This window comes from Astatotilapia calliptera, chromosome 13 (assembly GCF_964374335.1).
Source record: "Astatotilapia calliptera chromosome 13, fAstCal68.1, whole genome shotgun sequence".
Classification (NCBI taxonomy): domain Eukaryota; kingdom Metazoa; phylum Chordata; class Actinopteri; order Cichliformes; family Cichlidae; genus Astatotilapia; species Astatotilapia calliptera.
This window is the reverse complement of record NC_137434.1, coordinates 16,694,128-16,716,602: the sequence shown is the minus strand read 5'-3', so window position 1 is coordinate 16,716,602 and position 22,475 is coordinate 16,694,128. Positions and strand designations below refer to the sequence as shown.

Below are 22,475 nucleotides of genomic sequence, written 5' to 3'. Positions count from 1 at the left end.
ATCCTCTTTCTTTTGATTGGCTGCCCCTCCAACAGGAACACAGCATCCACTCTAACTGATATAGTACAGAGCAAAACAAGAAGAAAGTTGTGTTTTGAGATGTTTTACTAATATGAACATTCATCATTGTAACAGTATATATATAACAGAAAGTAACTTAAAGCACAGTAACTTTAAGTAACTTAAAGCACTTAAAGTACCCAATTTAAAGTACTCAACAATAACAACTACTTTTAATTGATTTACCAAAATCTTTAATTGTTAAGAGCCGCATAACCAATGACTTCATTTTGGTTCAAGTGTTTAAGAGTTCTGTAATCGATAAATGTTGGAGGTTGGTCCAAAGTGCAGTACAAGCCATTCTGACACACAGACAAACTTTGCCACCCATGTACGCCAAATACAAACAAAAAACTCCAAGCTCACAAGAGGACATGCAAACAATCAGTGCTTACAGCTCATTGCACAACATGTTTCACCTTTATGGTTTTTTTCTGCTCTGTATAAGAATTTATGGCTTCAAATGGTTTTGATCAAAATCTTCACAGTCCTTTCTCACCAGCGATGTCTCATCCCTTGTGTGTTCTTCTTAGGGATCTGAACCTGAAGAGGCCGATTTACCAGCAGACAGCCTCTTACGGCCACTTTGGCCGACCGGAGTTTTCTTGGGAAGTGCCCAAAAAGCTTGTCTTGTAAATACTCCACCAGCCTGTCCTGATCTCCACCTGGATGCTGAACAAGACTCCTCTTCATGGACTACAACTTCCAGCTCCAATGCAACTGATTGAACACTTTTTTAACAGAAAAACAAAACAAAACAACTGAAACCACAGTTAGGGAGGGATAAGTCAGCTTTCAAGATGTGAGAAGGTAGTTATACGTGTGAGCAGTTGTAGCCAGCAGACATATGAAGGGACATCCTCCCAGTGAGGAGAGGGACATTGCAGATGGCATCTCAGTAACTAATCTTTTTTCACTGTCCTTTCCGAGGCCAAATAACCTCCAGGTATCGGTGCTTTAAAAATACACATACAATCACTAGTCAAAGTCAGTAAAGTAAAGGGACAGTACAATAGTAAAATATAAATACCTCCACATCACTAGCAGCAGTGTTTTACCTCAAAGCTGTTGGGGGGGGGGGGCAGTATACTTACACAAGTTCAGTGCTTTATTCTTAAAAGGTGCTATTACAAAATGTGTATTCCCTCAGTGGCTGCCATATTATTGTAAGAGGTGTAGCTACTGCTCAACCAAAAACGTGGCTTAAGAAACCGTATTGTCATGACTATAAAAAACTGTTGTAAACGTGCCACAGGAAGCTGTTTGCACTACTACCATTCCCACTGTGTGAGATAACAGGTCAAGTTCGGATCTCTGGAGGCATAAATTATAAGTCAAAATGTAAAATAGCCTTGCGGCTATTTCAGCCTTTCTTTTTTTTTTTCTTTAGTACCTGCGGGCTTTCTGCTGTAAATGTGGCTCAACTTAGCAAATAATTAGAAGTCTGAATCTTAGTCTGAATCCGTTAGCATTTAGCGGACCACCGATGTCTTAAATTTGCTGTGTTTTACAACTTTAGAAGCACACGCTAGCATATAGCACACTTCTTTAAAAAGTACCTTTAAGAATATTTCATTTTGGCCCAGCTTTTTGGCATTTATTAATGACAGAGTATGTAATTAGATCCTTGAGAAGCACTTCTGATGGGATTAAGAAAGTCTTAAGAGAGAAACAAAAAACAGTCTGTAGAGCTTCAGGACGTTTTGGTGGCGAGTGTACCAAACCTGTAAGTTCACCTACAGCTGACACTGTTTTGTTATAGGAGTTTTCCTCTGTTTAATGTCTTATCTATGAGTGTCACCTTCTGTCAATGAAACTGGATAATGTAAATAATTAAACAATAAAAAAAAAAGATTAGAGAACCGCTGTCTGGTTCTTTGTGCTCATGTTGTGTAATGAAGCCACTGGGATTCAACGTTTGCTGTTTTTTGTTTTTTTTTATTTGTTGAATATTAAGGCATAAATGGATACAATCATATGACTCTTCATCAAAATAGAATTTACAACTGTGACCTCTTTGGTTTCCATGATCAAAACAGCACATAAGGCACAGGGAGCTGTGTAACTGAGAGTGGGGTGCTGTGAGGAGTGTTGGGTTCTTGTTAGTCAGAAGGCTCTCACCAATGATCTCGATTGCACGAGTGAGCTCGGTTTTCTCGCACATTTAACAGAGTCTTGATTAGCAAAAATAATCTATTACATCATGGCTAATCACCAGTCTTACAGCTGCACCTATACTACACAAAGAAACAAATGTACACAAGGAATCCCATTGACAAAAATGCAATTTAAACAAAGACGGCAGAAAGCCAAAGGCCTTGAATCAAAGAACACAGCTGGTGTGGTAATGTTTTCCTGAGTGTAGAGATCAGATAGATCCATAAATGAGGAAGAATGAGGTATGAAATGAAGAGAATGATGGCGAATGTGAAGATTTAAAAGAAATGTAATGTTTCTTTTTTTTGTAGTGGTCAGCTAGAAATAGGGAATATTCAAACCATGACGTCGGATTAAGTACTTTAAGTAAATGTGAAATGATTAGCACCATTATTTTAGTGAACGTTTCAAATGTATTGAATGTTTAATGTGGTTTCTCAGAGGAACCTCATACTGTCGCAGGCAGAAGCTCAGGCTGGAGTTGAGCCTCCACCTTTATGAAATAAAAGGATAAAAACATTAGTTGGTCTTAGTATTCTGACTGTGGGCAGAAAAAACTGACAATTTTTCAAGTAGAAAAAAAACCCCTCATGTGAGCTTAACACATGCAATAAGCAGTGTGACCAGCAGAGAGAAGCAAGTGCTCAGTGTTGCAGCTGGTGTCGCTTTCAGCTCCGTCCTCAGAGCAGCGTGCGCAGGCTTCCCCATCACTCTAGTTCAGTTAGTCTGATACATTCAGCCTGATAGTGAATAACTACTTTCAGTAACATACTGTGAATTTGCAGACAAATTACACAAACAACATCTCAGCTCGACATGTGGCCAGATGTGCTGATGGCCAATTAATTAAATTACTACTGTTGTAAAGCCTCTGCCTCCTCAAAGCTTGAGAAAATTATGCACAGATGTTAGCAAACATGGAGCATTTCTCCACGTGCTGGTGTTGCTAACCTTCTGTCCCTGCTCTCACTCTCAGAGTCACCGATTTACCTCATGTCTCTTCTTATTGCTTTGCTGTAATCACAACTGAAGTAAGGGAAAACAACAAGGTAAGGCCTATTTGTGTATTAGCACCAATGCCATAGGCAGACTTGTATTTGGCACATACTGAAAAATAACACGTTAACACTGAAGCAGGACAGTCCATCTCCACCATGTCTTACATTATACAAATCCTTTCCCTTTATCCCACCACACCAGCTTGACGTGCTGAAACATCTCCACTTGTGCGAAGTTTCCAGCTTCACAATAAAAGGAAACAGCTAAAGCAATAAGAACATGTTCTCCTCCTCCTGCATGTGGGAATAATAAGATGCAGACCTCTGCCTACAGGACCTGAAGACACGTGTAATGCCCCGTCACTAAACTCAATAAAGCCAGTGCTCTGGATTGAATTAGCTGGTACATATTTGGCCTCTCGACACTGTGTCACCTCTCCCTCATATTCTTTTACAGAGAAGGAGTTCAATCCAGCATTATTTAAGAGCTGAGCATTGATCTAGTCTATGGATCCCAAGAAGAATGGGGAAGGGTGTATTTTTTCAGTCTTAATTAGAAGATTTATGTGACTCAGAGCTCACTGAATTTTTTAACACAGTTTAAATAAAGACATATGAAACGTCACCCGAATAGTCCGGAAACAATAAGTCCATGCGGTCTGATACTTTAACAGCAATATTAGGCTTGCATATATGGCACAAACTTTAATGCTGCAATAAGCATTTTAAACAAAATGACACTCGTATCTAAATGCAAGCTCATGAGATGCACAGCAGAGCTCAGAACTACTCTGATGTCCACCAGATAATATTATTTCTGATTAGCTTTGGTCAACCAGCTCCACAGAAATATTTTAGCTTTACACGTGGCTTTGGAAGGGAGGTAATGTGCAGATGAGTATGCAGAATGAATAACCAAAACAGTAAAAAACAAAAGAAGATCTATACAGTGTAGGGTGTTAATTACAAAGACGTGACTTAACATCAAAAATATTGCTTAACAGAGGTTTACGTGATGAAAAATGCAAACTGCCGCCCTGTTCTGTTTCCAGGATTGAAACACTGTGACACCTTCCCACTGTAATACTGTCAGCTGGGCTGTCCAGCAGCCTTCACTTCTTACACACTCTGAACGCATCGCGGCAGTCATCTGAATCCGAGGCCATCGGATTCACAAGAACTCCATGATCTGATTCCCAAAACGCTCCTCTGATGGTCACGGAGCACAGCCATGAGCAGGGAGAAAATTTGGTTTTGCACGCCTGTGCAATGTGCAAAATGCAAACAAGTTCTTCGGAGACACAAAGTTTGACGTAAGTATAAACTGCAGCAGAGCTACGCCCGCTCTGAACGGCTGCTGCGCTGGCCTGGTTCATTTCAAACCTTCAGACGAACACGGCTGGAAATGAATAATTCAGACTAGAGTTGGAAAGGAATAAAATGAGGCAACTGTGTGGCATCAACGTGTGCCAGGAGGCTACAGCATGGACATGCTTTCAGGTTGGTGTGGATGTGGTTGTGAGTGCAAACCGGGCCCTCCCAGCGCATCCATCTTGTGTTCTCTCCCAGCAGGTCCCAGGGAGCCTCCTCTCGCCAGCACCACCATTGTATCTCCTGACATGCCGGAAAACTCGAAGGCAAAAGTCCCATAAAAAAGCATGATGATGATGCAGAACACCCATTCGAAGATGGCCGAGGCGTGTTGCAGGACGAAGCTCTCCTGACAGAAAAAAACACCACCTGAAACACACGGTTAAGGAAAACAGCAGCAAAGCAATGCGAGGACCTAAAGCTGAAACGCCCCAACAGGAAGCAGTCGTGGACACGGCCCCACTCACCTGCACGATGCAGATTAAACACTCAGTTTTTGTCCAGGTTAAGTAAACAAGACACAATGAGTTAATTAGCGAGCTTTACAAGTGCTCACATGTTGATTATGTTACCCATGAAGAGACAGGCCCAGGCTACAGCTACTGTATATCTGTACTGTAGGTCAGGCTAATATGTTTTTCCCACATGCACTGTAACTTCTCTAGATGGATATCAGCTGACAGAGATATTGGATCGGACTTAAGTCGGTCTTTAATCTTCCACCTCCTACTATGAAATATGCTGGAGTGCGCCAAGATTTCCTGCTGCGTGCTTCCAAAACTGTCTGAAGCAGACACGACACTGGCGTTAATGCACTACATTAATATCTGGTAAAAAGGTCACTGTATCGCGCAATTATAGAGTTAAAAACTCTTGCTGCTTTATGTCATTGATGAAGAGGTGCCAGGGACTAACTGCATGAAATAATAAATAAAAATATCTGATGAAAAGAGGTCAAAGGGGATTCTTAGTCCCTTAAGCTTCAGGGCAGCCATCTGTAGAGACTGGAAAGGATACTGAGCACCAAGGCTACGAAGGCCAGCAGGGTCATGCAGAGCCGGAGGTGGGCCAAGTTGTACTCCCCTTGGGTTTTGGCCAGTCGGTACGTCAGCGCTGACTGCAGGCACACAAACAGCATACTGGTGGGAAAGGCAATGCCTGCTCCAACATAGTGGAGAATTTTAGCATTATCCACCTGTGATATAAGGACAGAAAACAGGAAGAGAAGGTAAGGGAGCCATTTAAAGGGTTGACGCAAAGATGTAACACAAAATAAAAACATCTAGTGAATGTGACGTGGGCAAATTCAGGAAGTGGTCCCATCGCCCAGTTTCAGTGGTATTTAAAACTCTGGTCGAAGCTTCTTACGATTCTTTAAGTAAAAAGGGAAAAGAAAAAAAAGAAACACAAAAGGCAAGCGTACAGGAGGCAACAGCAGCAAGAAACACGACAGAATGCCTCCTTTTCCCTGCTGGTCACAAGAACAACAAGAAACAATACACAAAAGAGCCGCTCAGGAGCATGTGACTACAGCTCCCACTGAAGGGTCCACACACACACACACACACACACACACACACACACACACACACACACACACACACACACACACACACACACACACACACACACACACACACACACACTGAACTGAGTAGATAAGAGATCTTGTGGTACATTAACTTGAGCTAGGGACACATTAAACGACTTGACTGATTTGCTCAGATAAAAAACAATAGTTTCATGGTTAATGCCAGATGTATAAATTCTGCTATTTGTTATCATTTTCCAAGATCATTACAGCAACAGCCTCAAAGTTTGGTACCTAAGCCATTTGTCCATTGGCCTGGTCAGTACATGCTGAACATTCTTGTGTAGTAGGCTGATCCTTGAAGTGGCAATGTAAGACTTGCATAAGAAAAGTTTTGAACAGTTGAGATCTGCTGTAAAGCTCTCACACAGTAAAATAAATCCAATTTCTTCTACTCTAGTGTGGCACCTCCACCTCTGGACACACATCAACAACTTCATTTTCTTCTGACTAATCTATTTTCCACGCTAAAGCTGCAAAAGTTTAATCAGTAAATCAGCATTGATAAAGATTCTGATCCAATGTATTGTGAAGTGAAATAATGGTTTATGTTATTTAATGAGAAAATCACTTTGACTTTGTGACGGCACGTTTTTTATCATTTGGCAGGTCGATCGATTGTTGGCTGCAGACTCAATTCATACACTGCACAGTGAGCTCTATTGATTGTGTGCATGTGTGTGAGTGAGTGTGTGCAGCCAGGAGTGCCAGATTCAATCACTAATACCTGTTTGTTTACACTATCAACTGATCACTGCTAATCACAGCCAGGTAATGTATGCCGCTAATATATATAGGTGCAATATTAGCAGATTGTGAGCACACTGAAGTGAGCAAAGTGTGGCAGTGAAAAGCAGTGTAACATCAAACAGGGAAAGCATAAGGAAGGAAATGAGAATAAAGAGAAGACTGGGCGGCACTTAAGAGCAACAGCTCTTATTATAGCTACACATATTTATCTGAAACCACTCTGAGCTCCTGCCTTCATTAGTGAGTTTTCCACAGCTAAATTCAGCACACTATTGAGCTGCACCTGTGATATTTCACAAAGTAGCAGTCAGGTACTGCTACTTTGTGAGGTAGATAAACGCTGTGACGATGTTTCTGTGGGAACAAGCCTAACTTTGTTTTTTTCTCTATTTTCATTTTCTGGAAACAGAACTAAATGAGATGAACTGAAACATACCGACTTTACCGACTCGCCTCCGTTGTGCGGGACATACACAATGGCTGTGAAAATCTGTAACTGAAAGTGGCACCACCACCGATTACAACGGCCCTTTCGACATCACCTGAAAACCAGAGCTTTTAGAAAAAAACAGAGAAGAATGAAACACCATCGTGTTTTAAGTGAGGAACTGGTGTGCGACTTCAGACAATGTTCCTGATTTGCGTGACATCTTCCAGCCAAATAAGATTGGAAATACCTTCAGACTGTAGGTGGTATCAGTCTTTTTCATCCAGATTAGCAGTCCAACGAACTTTTCTACTCCTTTTTCTTTTCTCTTTGTTTTCCTGACAGCTGCTTTCCATGCAGCTGTGTCACACTCAGGCGCCTCTGTGTGGCAGTAATGTGCTTCTCCGTCAACAATTCATGTACTTCTCTTCCCAGATCATCAGATCGCTTGACGGGAAAAGTCCCCGTGGCTCCACCACACCACAGCTGTACTGCCAAAGGCTTATGTAACGCACAACTATGCGCTCAAGCAGTTGATGCGGCTGATTACGCTGCCATGTGTTGTGTTTCTTGCGCTTTCTTTGATCTGTTTCGATTTTGACTGTCAGAGTCCTGCTCTGCTCCCTCTTCTCTGAGTCAAACTTGTTTGTGGCATTTGCCAGTGGATCCTGAGTACACGTGTTTTCGATGCTAAAAATGCGGGTTTGTGTAATGTCCTGAACTTCATGAGAGGGCACTGTGTGAGGCGGGCTGCAGGGATCAGGCTCGTGATTGGTTATAGATGGGGCATCTGTTACACACACCCTGTCTGCCTAGCTCCTCTCCATGCATGGCCAGACTTGATGACTCACTTCCCCCTGGCTCTTCTCGTAAAATTCCTCCCTGTTCGGCAGAGCTCGAGCCTCATAGGAAAAGCGGGAAGAAGGTGAGGTTGCCGTTACTACACCCTCGCATGAACTGCCACATCTGCAAATCTGCTCCAATACGCACATACACAACTCTTGTAAGAGGAGTATGTAAAAAGAGCCGAGACTCTAACATGTCAAACAATCTAATTTAACCAAATAGTCACATCTGTAGAAATATTACACTCTAAGAAACTTCACTTTACTTCAACACAACCCAAATTTTCTTTCAAAACTTTTGCTCCTCTCTTCACTCTGAATATAGCATCAAATGCCTTCTCCGTGGCTGTCTCTCCCTCTTTATTTTCCCATGAACTATCTCGGCCTTTTTAAAGCATGGTAACAAGATTTTGCAGTGATATCCAGCCCAGCGTCAAACACCAAAATAACCTCCCCTCAGAGGACGTTAAATGATCTTACTTTTCTTACCCTAACCGTGACCACTTCCTGAATCTGACACGTACGCTGACTTTTAACCAAAAACTCAACAGTTGACATTATGCACGCTTTCTTTGAAGCGGTCGTAACAATGTTACTATCTAAACAGAGTTCTGTCCACGCAGCAAAGGTAGTACTAATACACATACACATACACACACACACACACTGTCTAGGCATCCAGCCAGAGCTCTAAATATTTAAACTTCAAGAAATTCTTTCCCAGAGAACAGAAGAAGAAATTCACGTTGAGTTTCTTCACTTGAAGCTTTAGGACCAAAGAAAGAGGATTATTGTGAACAGTATTGTGCTGATGAAGGAAGAAGTTAACATTACAAACATTGAGGTGTGTTTAATCTCAAATAAAAGGATTGATGGAAAGAAGCAAAGAGAAAGACTCCTAAAAAGAGCCAGGTTAAACAAAGACATGTTAAAGATTATACAGCAGATTATTTTCTTGGCTGTGTATAAGAATTTATCTGAACATCAAAGCTTTTTTACAACCAGCTGGCATGTAGTTGCTGGAGGTTGTGACCAATTTCACCCAGCAAAGAGTCTGCTGCACCAAAAAAAACCTCCTTGAGATTGCGTCTGCTATTGCCCGCAACCTGCTTGGAAGATGCCGACTTGTCCTCATATATCTGCCAACTACTCTAAGACCGGTAATGAAGCTATGAAAAGTGTGACACTAACCCCACTTTTCACATGAAAAGGTGCAACACATTTTTGACTATAGCTTGACTAATAGCTGGTGAGTGTTTGAGAACAAGTTGGCAACTTTTCTTCGAACTATAAATAATTGCAGCTACATTAGCGACCCAAGTAATTACAAGGACGCTTTTGGTGCAGCAGACTCTTTGTGAGAAACTGTACCCAGCATCCAATCACCAACCAGTCAAGAAATACACATTTTTCCTGAGTGACCAGAGGTTGCAAAAGGGTTGCCAGCCAGTCTCTAGGACTACACAACAGAAGCCTCAGTCTCTGTGTGTTTAATTTCACTATTTCCCATGCTGAATACAATTTCTTTGGGTATCCATAAATCTTTGTCTTCATCAGCATTTACAGCGACCTCTCTGTGTTTTATTGTTAAAAAAACTAGAAGACCGTACCTGGAAGTTGCCCACCATGATGAGTCCAGCACCACAGATCCAGCCCGTGCAAAGACTCGCCGTGTTCAGGACACAGTTTTGATGCTTCTCAATGACGTGGGCGTAGCGAAGCAGCACAATCACCATCACTAAAAGAAGGGAGATGAAAGTCACTGCATGCAAGAAATGGAGAAAAGGCATCATCTGGCTTTTTTTGGACGACTATCATAAAAAAGTGCCTGGCTTCAATTTAACGCAAACACTCTCACACGTCACTTAGCCAAGAAATACATGAACTCCCTGAAAGCTATATTACAGGAAATCAGAGATGTTAAGCAGCTTCTCTGACTCAAAACTATGAGATGCAGAAAATGGCGGGAAAGTGAGAAGGATATCTTGGTGGGGGGTCGATCCAAACCTACATACGATTAAAAGGTGAAGGGGAAAGAAGTACAGTATATGGGACAGATGAGTGCCGATGTGCTAACAAGCTCTGACTGGGTGCATTGTTGGAGCACTGAGGAGCTGACCCCCATTTGGGTTCTCTTTGTTGGCTCCTCACGGCTGGTGCCTGATGAAGGCTGACTGGGCTTGGAGAAAGCGGGGCATATGGGGAGAGTGAAAAGTGGAGGGTGGGAGAATTAGTGAGGACAAGGAGCCCCTCATGTCTTGACCTGACGCTTATATATTGTTCCAGGGACTAAAGTGTTATGTTAACTCTGTCACTGTGTCTGTGTAAGAGGCAGCTTTTCAGAAGGTCTGTGTCTGCCAAAAGGGAATACAAATGGAGACTGTGGTCATGGCTAGAAAAGAAAAACATTTCCACGTAGAGTCTTTACATTGATAGATTTTTCCTTCCTCTCTGAAGCTTTGTCTCCAGGGTTTGTCTATGCCGTGACGTGTCTGGCTTTAAGTAGCGTCTCAGTGAGCGGACACATTTTATAGCCCGGCCACAACCTCAGGATGAAGCAGTAGAAATTATTGATTCCAGGCCTGATCTTTTGTTTTAAAGCGACTTTTTCTTCGCAGCTGTTAAAAAATCAGCCATGCATATTTCACATCATTTTCTGATTTTGACAACAACAGCAAAGCTTCCAGATGATAGTTGTTTGGCTCATGCTGAGGATAAATTACTGAGGGGAAGTCACCACACCACAATTGCCGCAACACTAGGGTGAAAAATGAGTCACCAGCAAGCTGCAAAGATAAAAAGATGATATTAAAAGAATGTTTTTCATTAAAAAAAACACACAAAATAATACACTAATGCAACAGCCAAGTCACTCATGATTATAGTTATACTACATTTTATTAATGTTCTGCCCAAACGGGAAAAAAAAGATTTTAAAAAAGGCCTTCAGCTTTTTTTTTTTTGCCGATCTTTTCATAGTTACACATCCACACAGCTTAGGTATGTATATGATTTATAGAGAGAGTTCAGCATCACATGTTGAGAAATTATGTCTTGCATAATTTCCTGTTAGAACAATAGTGCAAAGTTCCCACCGTTATGTTAACCATTCTGTTTTAATGTGATGTTTGGAGGGAGAATTAATTTTAAGTCCATCTGATCTGCAAAGTTTACTATGAGCTCACTGAAATGTTGCTATTAAATCTGATAATAAAAACATTTGTTTAAACCTTAAAGGCAAACATTGGTACAAGCAAGACCAAGACATGGTTATGTAATGCTATTAAAAAAAACTAATTAATGATTTATTTATGTTTTTATATTCACTAGCTCTAACTTGTGTGTATCTGTGTTTGTGCGAGCTTTCTTCTGTTTCATCCTTCTGTACCCAAATCAACTCGGCAAAAGTGATTTCAGTTACAATCACGGAAAAACAAACAACTGTGTCTCCGGGCACGGAAACAGTCTGCTCATTGGCTCCTTTTTATAATGGAGAACATGCTGTATTGCTGAAGGGAAAGGAAAGTCGACTGCAGCTTTTTCATTAGATTAAAGCGCCTCGTTCACCCTGCTGCAGACTGGCTGCTGGTGGATTCTTTTCTGTTTCAACTAAATGTGTGTTTCATCATAACAAATGAGCGTGTTTAAACTTGTTGGCATTGTGCAGTCATCCTGGAATGATGAAAGCTACGCCTGAAGGTTAAAGACAAGGACAAGCAGCTTCTCTCTATAGGAAATCAGTGTTTCTTCTTCTATTCTGGGCACATTTGTGTGGGCATTTTTTTTTGGTATCCTTGTCAGATGATGCATGTTTAGTAAAGTCATGGCCTCCTCCAGTGTAAGGGCTTCATATCCCATGCATCAGCGCCACCTGGACTCGAAGGTCACAACAAGCTGCAGTGTGACAGCTTATTTTACCCAAGGATGCCATGCAACAGCACCTAACACTGTTCCAATACTTTGTTACCTTCCACAGAGCAGCCCTTTACAAGTTCATGCTGTTTGCTCTGAAGTCAGGAAACCCAGTGCAGGAAGTAAAGTGCTCCAACAGACACTGACTCACACACTACTTCTATCTTGCATGTATACTTGCAACAAGGTGGACAATCTCTCATGCATACATAGCCCTGCACGTGCCTTTGCATTCACATACGCAGGGCTGAGTTAACACTAAAACTGATGGGCATTAATAAAGTGCTTATTACCCAGCGGCACTCGCACCTCACAGTAGAAAAAACCTTGCCACCCATAAAAGGGGCTATATTTCAACCCAAACACAACATTTCACCGTCTCCCACAGAAGGTATGCAGACAGAGAATGCATGTATTGTCTTTCAAATGTTTTGTGTGTACACTGGCAGAAAAGTGGGAACTGAACTGAAAAGGAGAAAAAACAATTACAGGGCGATATAAAATTCTCCAAGTTCATGTTACTCCTTTTGGAAGTGACACCTGCAGCCAACTATAGCAGACACAGCCTTCCAAGTAAAACATAAATCAATGAGCTACTAGCTAAGCACGCAATATTTAAAATAGTGTTGTATAGCTACATACCACATCAGCTTTACATACTTATGTATAGACAAAAGAGGTAGCTTTATAAACAGTATTAACATACAGACTGATGGGATTGCAAAGGGGGAAAAAATGCAGCCAAAAATTAGAAAATTAAACCTTCCAAACCTCACAGATTCACCCGAGTGGGTGAAAGTGCAACTGAACTCAGTTAAAAGGATGTGATGGATAATTTTTAATCAAATGCAGCAGCGATACATCACTTACAATAACATCAAGGTTGAGGGTCCTTAAATCTCAATTTTTTATGTTGTTTTTAAAAAAAGAATAGAAATGCAGAGGAAATTATGAAGGAATTATGCAGAATTTCAATTCCCAACTGTCATTAGCTCTCCAAAAAACACTTTAATGGATGAAGGTGGAGTGTTTCACTGAAATTACTTATTGAGCGGTCATATTAAATTCTCTTAATTAGAAATATAATCATCTTACGGTCATGGAAAACAAAGAAAACAGCAAATATCAAAATCTGAAACATGTTGACATGCTCATTTTCCCACTTCCTTAAGTGATTCAGCTCAAGTTATGTGTTCTAATGAAAACAAAATATTAGCTGACATTTTATGTAACTGGGAGGAAAATGTGCGTCTCTAATATCTCAAAACACATTTATGACAAAGACAGAGATACAAGCTTTTATCCTTTCACAATGAAAAGGGATTTGTTTCTTTTACTCACTATGTACTTTCTAAGACATCTTTTCTTTTAGTTGCTGTCACTGATGGTTTGGTGGGTGACTAACAATGAGCGCAAGAGAAACTTCATTCACAAGGAAGAGGAACTAAGAAATTTAGATGAAAGCTGTTTAACAGTCACTGTGCGCGGAAGTAGTGCAGGATTACCTCCACCACACACCATTATTTCACACTTATACTGCATACATATTATGAAAGAGTCATTCTAGGTAAGCATGTTTCAAACAAAAGTTACAGAGCTACATCTTAACTAAGCCAGATAAAATCCATCATCGTGATGAAGCAACAGTGGTTGCAACATATTCTCACTGCCACATAATTTACCCGTGAAATAAAACACAAAAATCAAAGGCCAGTGTTTAGCCAAGGTGTGTTTCTCTGACACCAATAATATTATGTACCGATTTTAAAGATTCTCACTGGTTTTTTATGCATATAACCTCCCTCTAAAGGAAAATCAGGTTGCAAAAGATTTTCAAAAGTGGGGTCTAATTTACTCAAGCAAACAATATACTTTTCTTTATCAGATAATAGAAATACTTCTTTGACTATGTGTGCAGCAGTTGTACTCAGGTGTGTATTCACCACCTAATGGGTCTGTTAAGAGCCTGGAAAAAGCCTGTAAGTACACAAGGGCAGCTCCTGAAATGCAACCATCTGCCTCCTTTTTCAGCATTGTGTACACATACAGTATACAATGCTGCAAAGTTCCTCCATTCTTGTCACAAGCAAAGACCAGAGCTACAATTTGCATCTCAAAAAGACAGCTTACAATGTCCAGAGTCTCACAGTCAGACAGAAAAATAGCTGCTAGAGGCTTGGATAAAAACAAAGCACAGTAACTTTTTACACACAGCTAGAAAATTAACCACAGCTGGAAAACATTATCAAGATCGGGCCAGTCGAAGCCACCAGTGAACGGAGGGCAGCAGCACATGTAGAGACTCCCAGAAAACATGCAGACCAGCAATTGAGAGCTCATTCTTTCTTTCAGACACAAGAGTTTTCTTTGCATCTGTGTTCGGACTTGTTCTGTATTACAGCTAATTTTTGCTTTCAGCTTCTCTCTTATTCACAGGGGGGGGTCGCCACATTGGGCAGCTTCACATGTTTAATCTGACTGACTTTTACACCCTTCCTGAAACAAACCCAAAGGGATTTGTGTCATCTCCAGGAATCAAACCGGGGATCTTACCATTGTTAGGCAAACAAGCCCCTTCCTTTTTCTATTTCTACAATGGGAAATACAATGTGTCTACTTCAATAAATATGCTTATGTACATTCATTTGTTGACCTGGCTGCCCTGCAGGTGTGTCTTGAAATTTTAGCTTGCTGGTTTACACAGTTAATATAAGCCAGTCTAATGTGTCCTGAGCCATGCCTTATGATGCCTTACCCATGAATGAGCCCGTGCTGCAGATAAGGCTGAAGAAGCAGCTCTCAGGAGGAAGAGTCCCACATTTACTGCAAGAAACAATTACAAGAAAACCATCAGAGCAATACCGCAAAACAATGCACCACTGCCTACACCTCCAACCATCAACACATCCAGAGGTACTCTATGGCTGTTCCTCACATCCTGAAGTCAAGTGTTTGACTTTTCACCTACTGCTTGCTGCTTTTATTCTACGAATGGGAAATGTTTGTAGGAGGGAAAACTCAGAGACAGTCAACACTGGCTGTCTGTGCCCAGACTCCCATTGAAGCCAAAGTCCTCTCAGCTGACTCAAGTCATACACACATTCTTCACTACATGGATCAAAACGCACCATTCATTAGACTAAAGCTGACATGAATACATTTTAAACAATTTTTTCATCTATGGCTTGTTCGAAGGTCCGTTTTATTTTTACCCAACAGCGTGGTATTTAACACAGATTAAGAAAAATGCTTCTTCCACCTTCCCTGCTTCGACTGCTTAGCAACAACAGCGCTGCTATATTAAAGATTAATTTTCTGTGTTAAACTGTAGCTGCACACTTGATTTGTAGAGGTGGTGGTGGTGGTGGTGGGGTCATTATCGTTGCATATTATCTTTTCTGGTTTTCCTTTTTTTTATGCTTTGTTTTTTTGTTAAATGAAAGCCACTGTGGCTATGTGGTACAACATGTCTTTGATGTTGAAAGCTGAGAGGGCCAAAAACCCAAACAAAGTAGCAGGAGTGTCTTGATTTCCTCTGGACTGTAAGCCGACTCCTCCGTGTGCGTATGTGTGTTTACATGGCTGAACGTAGGCCCGTGTTTTGCCTCCAAACTGCCACGGTGGCAGGCAGGATATTTCTGCCACAAGTTATTTTCAGAATGCACACACACACACACACACACACACACACACACACACACACACACACACACACACACAGAAGAAACGTCTCATTCTCCTCACTCGCTTTTTTTCTTTTTAAATCAACAATGTGCCGACAGGGGTCACGCAAAACAATGGGACAGTGTTCCTGTTCTGACTCAGCAGAAGCAAAGGGGCAGAGAAGAGACGGACATGAGGTACGACTCCATCTCACTGACCTGATGAGAGGTACATTGTCTAGTGTGCAGCACAAGGATGGCCCGCTCTGCAAATACAGCTCCTCCTCACATGACTGGTTATACAACCTGAAAGAAAAAACAACCAAACAAACACCAAACATGTGTGGCAGTGCAAAAGCAAATGTTAAAAAAAATTGAGAAAAATTGCGTTTATATTAGGCTGTGGACACACAGTGGAAAATAGCTAACAAAGCAAAGACATATTCCTGATTTTTTTTCACTGGGTCTAGTAAAAATATATGAGAAGCTGTATAATACAGTATGTTGTTAAACCACAGTACAGTAACTGTATATTAAGCACCATTTTGTGCGATCACACCCAGGATTTCTTTTGTTTTTAGGGTTGGTGTGTCAAAGAGGCAGAAAACCACTGTGTCATCAAATGCTAGCTCTGCTCGTGGAGATTAACCTCAGCTTGTCCGAAACGAGCCCAGCATCCAGAGCAGCAAAGCACACGATCTGACAGCAACGACAAATTTTTCAGCATCGCAGCTTTAGATTTGTGCTGATTTTCTAGATTAATATTCATCTCTGGCTCTGCTTTACAGTGTGTCTTTCTCCTACCTCCCTCCCCTCAACCACATCCGGTTGCAGCAGGTGCCTGCCCCTCCCTGAGCCTGGTTATGCTGGAGGCTTCTTCTTATTAAAAGGGAGTTTTTTCTTCCCACGGTCATCAAGTGCTTGCTCATGGGGGTTTGTCTGATTGTTGGGGTTTTCTCTGTATTATTGTAGTGGTCTTTACTTTACAATATAAAGTGCCTTGCAGTAACTGTTGTTGTGATTTGTCGCTAAGTAAATAACATTGAACTGAACTGAACTGTGAGTGGATTTTAATGAGTCTCTCAAACGTTTTTCAGCCGACTGAGCAGGAAATTATTCTCACTGGCTCTTGTTGCAAAAGAGGTGCAAGGAAGGTTACAAAGGTCAAGACTGACTGTAGGGATCAGCAAAATACAGAATAGATGTCAACATACCAGTTTTCCACAGGGCAGACATGCTGGTTGTAAAGGGCCATGGCATAGCTAAAAAGGAAAAGGAAATGATTATCCAAAATCAAAGGGAACAGTTATTTTATATTTTTAGCATACACTGTAAATTTAAACTGACTCAATGAGCATTCATACGGAAAAAGCCATTAGAGTGGTAGTGGTAGGAAAAAAAGATACTTCTCACATGCAGCCTCAGAATAGGAAGTTTTTTTAGGTCATTGAATTCAAGTGAAAAGCAGAGGGGAGTTCAATGCAAAAGCCACAGCTAACATAATAACCTGACACTACTGTGACGCTAGACTGTCAGGAGGTGAGCAGGCCATAAAGGCAAGGAAACGTAATATCACAGTGAACATGAATCCTGAACAGATTTATGTAAAACCCACGTAGCCATCAACTGTTAAGCTCACTAAAACCCTTTTGCATATCTGTCATGTCTTTGCAGTAGCATTTCTCATGTGGTCGCTTATTTACAGTGATGATTTTATATGACTGAAAATGACCTACATATGATTTCAGGTCTTTTCATTTATTGAACTTTTAGGGTGACCCAAAATCCTGCACCTGTTTAACAGGAACAGTTGAGCTGACTTTTCACCATTTCTTACCCTTTATCTGAAACTGCTGTATAAAGCACTTTGGGTGCTTATGTAGAGTAGAAAAGCACTATTAAAGAACCTCCATTTACCTCAGATGGCTCATTTTTGTCAAAGTGGTATGACTATGGTGAGGATACTGACCAGCCGCGGCCATACAGAGGTCAACAATCTAACATAAGTAACATAATATCTGTATATGTCAGCACTAAACACAAACACCAATGTTAAATATATTGATCCATCCATTTTCTTCCGCTTGTCATCAATTCAGGGATGCAGGAGGAGATGTGAAAGGAGAAGCAGGGTAGACCCTGGCCAGACCGCCTGTGTGTTGTGGGGCAACACAGACAGACAATCGTTTGAACTGACATTCACACATGTGGGCAATTTAGAATCACCAATTAACCCAACTCCACTAACTGCATGCCTCTGGACTGTATGAGGAAGTTGGAGGAGGTGTCAGAAGTACCCAAAGAGAATCTGCAAACTCCAAACAGAAAGCTTGCTTTGAACCCAGGACCTTCTTCATGTGAGGCAACAGTGCTAACCGTTTACTTTATATTATCTTCTAATTAAGATTTTAAAATATTGAGACCAGTGCTGGCCACAAAAATCCCCTTTTGCACAGGCTACAGATAAACTCTATAACTGGAACATCTTCAATCAGGCTGCAATGACCACTTGCATTATTATACCTGACATTGTGACCCTGCCTGGGAATACTTAAAAGACATATTTTTCACATAACAAACCATTTTCAGCTAATGATACAGAGGCCACATTAAAGGGCCAGATGTCCAGCGTGTGGTTTTGAATGGCTGAAGAAAATGCTATTTAACTGTGAGTCCTGTGATTAAGTCCTCAACACGAACATGTGCAGCTCAACTGTGTCTGCTCTGTTGCTCAAGTCCTACACAACTGCATATGCAGATAGGACGAATATGCACATGCAGAAAGAAATCATGGGAAACTCAGGTTTCTGAGGTGTTTACATATCCCACATCATCTTTATTTTTACTTGTTTTAGCCACATTTCTATGTGGGCATTTCAGGAAGGACATGCAACAATCACATATAACCTTGTTATTCACATGCAACAGTAAAAACACTATTTGTAACAGCCAGAAAACCACAGGAAGACCGAGTCATACAGACAGAGTATCTTTCCTCATTTTTGCATGCAGTCCTAGTTCAGCAAGAGGTTAAGCACCAATCAGGAATGTTTCCATGGCTGATAATATCCTACTCACAGGCCAGTCTTTACAGGACAGAGATATTTCCCAAAGACACAAGCAAGAAATCAAAAGCAAGACATATTTCATAACGTTAAAAATAGCGGTATTAAATTATTTCCACTACACAGTATCTGCTACAATTTCATGTGTCGACACAATATCAGATTCAGAAAACACGGGCTGTCCAACCTGAGCAGGTGGACAGTTTTTTCTTATGCAGGGTGTGCACAGCTATATAGAACTTGGACACGGAGTGAAACCCAGTATCATACATGGCAGTTCTGTCACCAATGTCTGTTTACATCTTTGTCTTGGAAATCGCCAGCTAGCACCTCCTATCCAATGATCACACGCAAGATAGGTGTGACTGTCCAAAAGGTCAAGATAACAGGCAAAAATATTAGTCTGAGCATAGCTATCATTACTATTAAAACAATGTGTCTATTAATTTCTACAACATTAAAAAATAATCTGAGGGCACCAGCTGGTGTTAGAAAAGAAACGCCTGGAGAATCTATTTTTAGTTAACTTTCAAGTGTGAAATTAATCCTGCTACCAGCTTTTTAACACTGCATTTGCTTAGTGAAATGCACAGCTGGTTTTGACTGCTGTAAAGGCTGTCAACACTTGGCTGGCTGGTTAGATGGGGGCAATAACCCTCTGGGATTTTTTCCATTGGTTGCATCTTACTGTTCCCATGGATCTCTCACTGTAGATGAAAGTCAGCAAGCTACAACACACAAAAACTATGTAGGTCCGACCGTTTTTTTCAAAATTGCAGGCCGAGATTTCAGCTAACAAACAAATGACTCATTTAGGTGTACTCCAGGTACACAGAACAGGAGAGACCACAAAGGGTTAAAGACACATCAATCACCGTGTAAAGAGCGCTGCTCTAGCACTGAGGAAATCCATCACTGTGAGTGAAAGAAGACTTCCAGCTTTTGATTATGATAAAGGAACAGAAACAAAAGTGCACCATGTCCTCCCTTTTATCTATTGAGTGTGTGATAAGCCTTAAAGGAAAATGTGCCAATGTGTACCTTCAGGCGTAAATGACGGTGATAGACATTTAAGCCTTTCGAGAAACACAGTAACAAACACACACCTTTCATTTTTGTCTGCTTCCTTTCCATATGTGCTGAACACTACAAATGGTACCAACAAGACAAAAACAAAAATCAAAAATCTAGAAAAAAAAATGCAGGAAAAAGAAAGCTTAGGTTGTTACATTTTTCCCTGATTTTGGGGGTGTATTTTATACATCTGGCCAGCTTCTAAAGCTAGAACAGCATCTGCAGCTCTGGGGAGCTTCTAAATAAAGTGAACTTATTTAGATGTAGCTGGAACTAAACCAGCGCTTTATGTGCTCAGCAGAGGCTAAGTAATAATAGGTTTGTTTATATAATTAGACCCCTATCAAAGCTCAGCAATGGCTGTAATTGCATGTGCCTTTAAGCAATGTTTAAGTGGAACAGACCCTGTTTTTTATTTAGGACCAAGTCCTACATAAAGAAAGACTTCGATGGAAAAATCTTTTTTTGTTGGGGATTTGTGTGTTTTTTTAACAATGAAAAGTCCCAAAAGCTCTACAAAAATAACCTCAGAAAAATGTGTGAGCCAATAAACTATAGATAAATTTGGCAAGTACTAGTTAAACTCCCATTGCTTCTACAGCATGGTTGCTGGATAACATAAAAGACACATATGCAAATACACTGACTGACTGATAAAAGTTGAGAAACAGAAGCCAAGACTTCTTGGTGGTCCAACTTGATACAGAAAACACTTGGCATGGGCGCCAGATACTGAGTGAAAATTTTGCTTACGTTCTTTCCCACCCCTTTCCAGTATTTACCTTACTCCTACCCAGTCATCCACACTGGGAAGCAGGAGTTATGCAACATGCCACATTCTGTGACATTCCCCAAGTCTGAAAAAGACCCTTGACTGCTCTTAGAAACAAGGCGCCCTTGTCAAGGTAACAGGAAGGAAATGGGTGTAAAGGGGCTGGCAATCTGCAGCTCTCAGCATCTGAACTCAGATCAGCTTTCTGCTCAGAAAAAAATGCCCAAACTAGACAGATTGGTTTTCACCTTCATGTTCTCAAATCAGCATGGAAACATTAAGCCGCTACACCTGGATACACACTACTGATTGGACTGTTGAGTAGCCACGCACATCACAACATTAATTGCCATATGGTCTCAAGTTTGGTGCTTGATTAGGCTGTTTAGTCTCCATGCAACTTATCAGTGATGCAGCACATAGCCTTGATTCAGAACTACAACAATTTAGAATTGGGCCATCTGTCTCTCTCCCCACTGGGGTTTGCATTCCTTGTCCCAACAAAATAATAGAACAGAGAGAAGAGCTGTCAGCCCAAGTATAACCAGGAGGGTTTCTCTCCAGCACATCTGCTCAGACACTGTACTACAGATAATTAAGATTTACTGCAAACCTGCATGTCTGATTTTTAGGATAATGGTGATAATCCCGGATCATTACTGGAAAGAGTTAATCCACATGCAATTGCCATGACTCCCAGGAATTCAGGGTAAATATGTAGTGCTGCACTCCTGTAGGCAGGAGAGGAGGCTGGAGTATCGAAGAGTATTTTTATTACAACATGATTCCAATTCTTAATTTGTATTTTGTCATTTTTAAAGTTATGGACAGGGTATAGATCCAGATGTCAAACCTTAGAACATTTACATAGATTTTAAACTTTTCTGATGTCAAAAAAAAAAGAAAGAAAGGGGAAAAAACTGACAATACTTACACAACCCATATCCCAGTGATGGTCAGGACAGGGAGGCTAACAGGTAGTATCATCCACAGAGACATCTTCCAGCACCTTTCTTCTTTTTCCTCTCCAGCCAGCTGAGCAATGTCTTCTCAAGTAGGATTAACATTTATCTGAGTGTGACTGACATGTGCACCGATTCATTTTCCTGAAGATGGAGGACGGTTGATGGGACAGCGGCAGGACAGATGTCTCTTTTCAGCTAGTGAATGAGAGGATCGATAGGGTTGTTCCGTGAGGTTGATTAGGAGCATTCACCTACTCATCATCATTAAATGATTAAGTTAACTATCAAGAACAAGCTATTACTGACCACAGCAATTTAATTTACATCGATCAGCAGGGTGCATTACCTTACATAATCCTGCTTTCGTGAAGCTTTAGTTTTCTGCTTTTCTTAAATGTTCAACAACATTTTATAAGTTTGGGGGTGTTCGGGGTGGACACATTAACCGCTTACATTTCAAATGCGACGGTTTTTTGTCCACCTTCCTGTTTCTAGCTAGCAACAACAAGCATCAAAGGTAAATCTGTGACAACTCACCTTCTGCCTCCTTGTAAGCTAGCAAATGCAGATTGTTTTTTTCTTTTTAGGAAAATGAAAACTTTGAGTACGCCGGCGTGTCCTCCACAACTCTGGCACCCCCAACCCCCCCAAAAACTATCACGACTTAGCTTTAATTTTACTTGGGTATGTAGATTTTTCCAGAGCAGATGGGACCTCGGTTAGCCGTGTTCGCGTTGAAATGAGTGGGGGGAAGGCTGGCTTCACAGCAGCCAGTCCTTCTGTATCTCAGCCGCCACGAGTATCCAGCTGTTTGACTCCGCCCACA

At 41.1% G+C, this 22,475-nt stretch overlaps 2 protein-coding genes across 2 annotated transcripts in view; one reads left to right on the top strand and one right to left on the bottom strand.

The window, feature by feature from the left end:
• Nucleotides 1-1,922, top strand: part of mat1a (methionine adenosyltransferase 1A) — a 7,709-nt gene extending 5,787 nt beyond the window's left edge. The window contains exon 10 of the mRNA XM_026189522.2: nt 594-1,922. Coding sequence (XP_026045307.1) covers nt 594-696 — 103 coding nt within the window. The 3' untranslated portion in view covers nt 697-1,922. The remainder of the gene's footprint in view (nt 1-593) is intronic.
• LOC113034686 (transmembrane protein 150A) lies at nt 1,640-22,475 on the bottom strand. The gene is made up of 8 exons (XM_026189523.2): nt 22,187-22,475; nt 21,619-21,844; nt 16,988-17,035; nt 15,993-16,079; nt 14,867-14,934; nt 9,810-9,937; nt 5,604-5,781; nt 1,640-4,955 (listed from the first exon to the last, which is right to left on the bottom strand). Exons 2-8 carry the CDS (start codon nt 21,681-21,683, stop codon nt 4,693-4,695), a joined length of 837 nt encoding a protein of 278 aa, XP_026045308.1. The 5' UTR covers nt 21,684-21,844; nt 22,187-22,475; the 3' UTR covers nt 1,640-4,692.

Excerpts from the sequence above, each read along its gene's own strand:
- LOC113034686 (XM_026189523.2), bottom strand. The coding sequence starts at position 21,683 with ATGTCTCTGTGGATGATACTACCTGTTAGCCTCCCTGTCCTGACCATC. Across the intron at positions 5,782-9,809 it reads TCATGGTGGGCAACTTCCAG|GTGGATAATGCTAAAATTCT; the intron begins GTACGGTCTTCT and ends CTTATATCACAG. Across the intron at positions 4,956-5,603 it reads CTTCGTAGCCTTGGTGCTCA|GTGGTGTTTTTTTCTGTCAG; the intron begins GTATCCTTTCCA and ends CGTGTGTTTCAG.